We start from the raw sequence: 3,910 nt of genomic DNA on the forward strand, positions 1-3,910 counted from the left end.
CTCAACCTTTCAACGTTGTGTTCCAAAAGCCAAGCAAGAGGAACCAGCCACGTGGTTCTGTAACTGCTTGAGCCCTCAGTGTGAAAACACTTTGGACACCAACAGCGGAGGAGGGGTGGGGACTTGCTTACCCCAAAGACAGAGCCGTCCAAACCACCTTCCCTCTGCGATTATGGGGATGTTCTGTAGCAGGAGAGTATACCTGCGGTCATGGTCCCGCCGAACAGGCTGCTCACACCAGGGAGGTTTGCTGGGGTCTCTGATTCTGTCCCCAAACACAGTCCAGTCCCGGCTGCCCCTCCAGGTCTCACTGATTTTCTCTCTTGCTTTTAGGTCCTAAAAGTGGAATAGAAGCTCCAAGGGATGGTGCGTGATGTCAGCCGACAATCACACCTTTTTCGTGCCTCTCACCTTCATCCTAACTGGCATCCCTGGTACGGAGGAGTCTCACTTCTGGCTCGCCATCCCCTTCTGTCTGATGTACGTTACTGCTCTTTTGGGGAACTCTCTCCTCCTCTTCATCATAGTGACAGAGCGAAGCCTCCATGAGCCCATGTACCTTTTCCTCTCCATGCTGGCCGCTGTAGATCTGCTGTTGTCAACTACCATAGTGCCCAAGATGCTGGCCGTGTTCTGGTTCGGTGCAGGGGAAATTTCTTTTGCTGCCTGCCTCACCCAGATGTTCTTCATCCATGTCAGTTTTATCGCCGAGTCGGGCATCCTGCTGGCCATGGCGTTTGATCGGTACGTTGCCATCTGCAACCCCCTGAGATACACCACCCTGCTCTCCAAGCCTGTGATCGGGAAGATCGGGCTGGCGGTTCTCACAAGGAGTTTCTGTCTCGTTTTCCCTTTCATATTTCTTGTGATGCGGCTGAGGTTTTGCAGAACCAACCTCCTGCCACAAACCTATTGTCAGCAAATGACCATCGCTCGGCTGGCCTGCGACAACGTCACAGTCAACTTCTGGTACGGCGTCGCTGTGGCTTTTTTAGTAATCGGCTTGGACGCTGTGCTCATCGCTGTATCTTATGTGGTGATCCTCCGGGCCGTCTTCCGGCTGCCATCGAAGGACGCCCAGCTGAAAGCTCTGCGTACCTGCGGCTCCCACGTCTGTGTCATACTGTTGTTCTACATACCATCCTTTTTCTCCCCTTCCGCATACCAATATGGGCATGCCATCCCTGGTTATATTCTCAACCTACTGGCCAATCTCCATGTGCTGCTTCCGCCCATGTTAAACCCCATCATTTATGGGGTGTCAACAAAAGAGATCCTGAAATGTTTGATCAAAGTATTCTTTCGGAGCTATGGAAGAAGCTTCCCGTTGAGCTGAAGGAGACAGCAGAAAATACATATGGTAGTTAAAGAGAGATACTCATTTGAACTCCAGAGGTGTAGTAACTATCGACTTTGCCTTTGTCAGCTTGAAAAGTATGTAGAATAATAGAACACTAGAACTGGAATGGACCATGAGAAGTCATCAAGTCCTGTCCCCTGCCCTTATGGCAGGACCAAGCACCATCCATATCATCCCTGATAGATGTCTATCCAATTTGCTCTTAAATATCTTCAGTGATGGAGATTTCACAACCTCCCTAGGCAATTTAGTCCAGTGTTTAACCACCCTGACCGTTAGGAAGTTTTTCCTAACATCCATCCTAAACCTCCATAACTGCAATTTAAGACCATTACTTCTTGTCTGTCATCAGAGGTTAATGGGTATCGTTTTTTACGCTGTCCTCCTTGCAGAAAACCTTTTTTTGTACTTGCAAGCTGCCATTACGTCCCCTCTCAGTCTTCTGCTTTCCAAACTAAAAAAAATCAGTTCTTTCAATCTCCCCTCATAGGTCACAGTTTCTGGCCCTTTAACAATTTTTGTTGCATTTTTCTGGACTTTCCCCAGTGTCACCACATCTTTCTGAAACGTGGTACCCAGAACTGTACCCAATACTCTAACAGATCTAATCAGCGCAGGGTAGAGCGGAAGAATGACTTCTCGTGTCTTACTCACGACACTCCTGTTAATGCAGCCCAGAATCATGTTTGCTTATTTTTCAAGAGTGTCTCACGATTGACTCATATTTAGCTTGTGGTCCACTATGACTCCTACAGCCCTTTCTGCCGTGCTCCTTTAATTTCCCTTTTTATAGCTGGGCGCTATATTTGCCCTTTCCCGGTCTTTTAGAATCTCTCTCGTCTTCAATGATTTTTTAAAATAACAGCTAATGGCTCAGACCTCATCCAGCACTCACTATCCTAGGCATCCATTTACCACCAAACTTCTTGGTGAGAACCAGAACTAAGAAATCATTAAGCACCTCTGCCATTTCCACATTTTCTGTTATTGGTTTCCCCTCTGTATTAAGTAACGGTCCTACCCTGCCCTTGGACTTCCTCTTGCTTCTAATATATTTGGGGGAGTCTTTTCTTGTTATGCCTTATGTCTCTGGCTAGTTTCCACTTTTTGTAGGACCCCTTTTTGATTTTTAGAGCATAGATAATCAATCTCTTAGGGTATGTCTAGACTACATGCGTCTGCCGACAGAGGCATATAAAATAGGCTACCCGACATAGTCAATGAAGCAGGGATTTAAATATCCCCGGCTTCATTAAAATAAAAATGGCCGCTGCACTGTGCCGGCTCAGCTGATCATTGGCACAGCATGCGAGTCAAGACGCGGGTCGGTCAACAGGGAATGCCTTTGTAGACCGCTCCTGTAAACCTCATTTCATGAGGCATAAGGGAGCGGTTGACAAAGTTTCCCGTTAAAAGTATTTCCGCAAAAGCGCGTCTAGATTGGCACGGATGCTTTTGCGCAAAAAGTGCTTTTGTGCAAAAGCATCCGTAGCCAGTCTAGACGCGATTTCGCACAAGAAAGCCCCGATCGCCATTTTAGCCATCGGGGCTTTTTTGCGCAAAACAGTTCTTCCCTGTCTACACTGGCCCTCTTGCACAAGTATTCTTCCCGAGCGGGAGCGTGTATGTATTTGCGCAAGATGCACTGATTTTGTACATTACAAAGTCAGTGCTCTTGCGCAAATTCAAGCAGCCAGTGTAGACATTTGGCGCTTTTGCACAAAATCTTGCCAGTCTAGACGCACCACTAGGGTATGTCTAGACTACATCCCTCTGTCTCCAGAGGGATGTAAATTAGACATACCGACATTGCTGCGACAGTCTAGACGGGGATCGGTCGACAATGAAAGCCTTTTCTGACAGATCCTGTAAACATCATTCATGATGCATACGGGATCGGTCGGAAAAGGCTTTCCTTGTCGACCGATCCCCATCTAGACTGCCTCTTTTTGCTGGCAAATCTCCGCATCGGCAAAAAGCGGTGGCCATTTTTATTCTATTGAAGCGCGGGATATTTAAATCCCCGCTTCATTAGCAATTTTGGTATGTCTAATTTACATACCTCTGGCGACAGAGGGATGTAGTCTAGACACACCCCTACATGCTATGAACCCGTTCCCATTTACACTCCACATCATATCAATGTTATGCCACGTATTCATCATCTGGGTTTGCCACCGAGGCTCTGTCGTAAACCTACAGTATAGATCAGCCCTTACCTGAGATTAGCAAAATCCTGAGAACGTTGTCATCTTTACGAACATCAGTGTTTTCACAGCACCCCTGGATTTCCCCATGGATGAGTTTACTGGTCAGGTCAAGGTTTCAGAGCCTGCAGGAGCCAGAGTTATGAATGAAAGAGGTTTTGCTCCTATATCATTATGAACCACTAGCTCACTTACCCCCAGCATTGTTCAGTTTCTTAACTCAATTAAGGGGGTGGTTTTTTTCTTTAAATAAAAGGAAAATGCACATGATCAATTTACGTGTTTTTTCTCTAAAAAAATTGGGGATTGTTAATTTTTGGCTGTTTAACTTTTTTTTTTAGTA

The 3,910-nt window shown here is 46.4% G+C and overlaps 1 protein-coding gene across 1 annotated transcript; it reads left to right on the top strand.

Annotated features, from left to right (window-relative positions):
* Positions 1-373: 373 nt before the first annotated feature.
* LOC102443760 (olfactory receptor 52B2-like) lies at positions 374-1,336 on the top strand. Its single transcript, XM_006130330.3, has one exon. It carries the CDS (start codon positions 374-376, stop codon positions 1,334-1,336), a length of 963 nt encoding a protein of 320 aa, XP_006130392.3.
* The last annotated feature ends 2,574 nt before the right edge of the window (positions 1,337-3,910 follow it).

This window comes from Pelodiscus sinensis, chromosome 1, assembly GCF_052426305.1.
Source record: "Pelodiscus sinensis isolate ZL-2025 chromosome 1, ASM5242630v1, whole genome shotgun sequence".
In the NCBI taxonomy this organism is placed as follows: Eukaryota; Metazoa; Chordata; order Testudines; family Trionychidae; genus Pelodiscus; species Pelodiscus sinensis.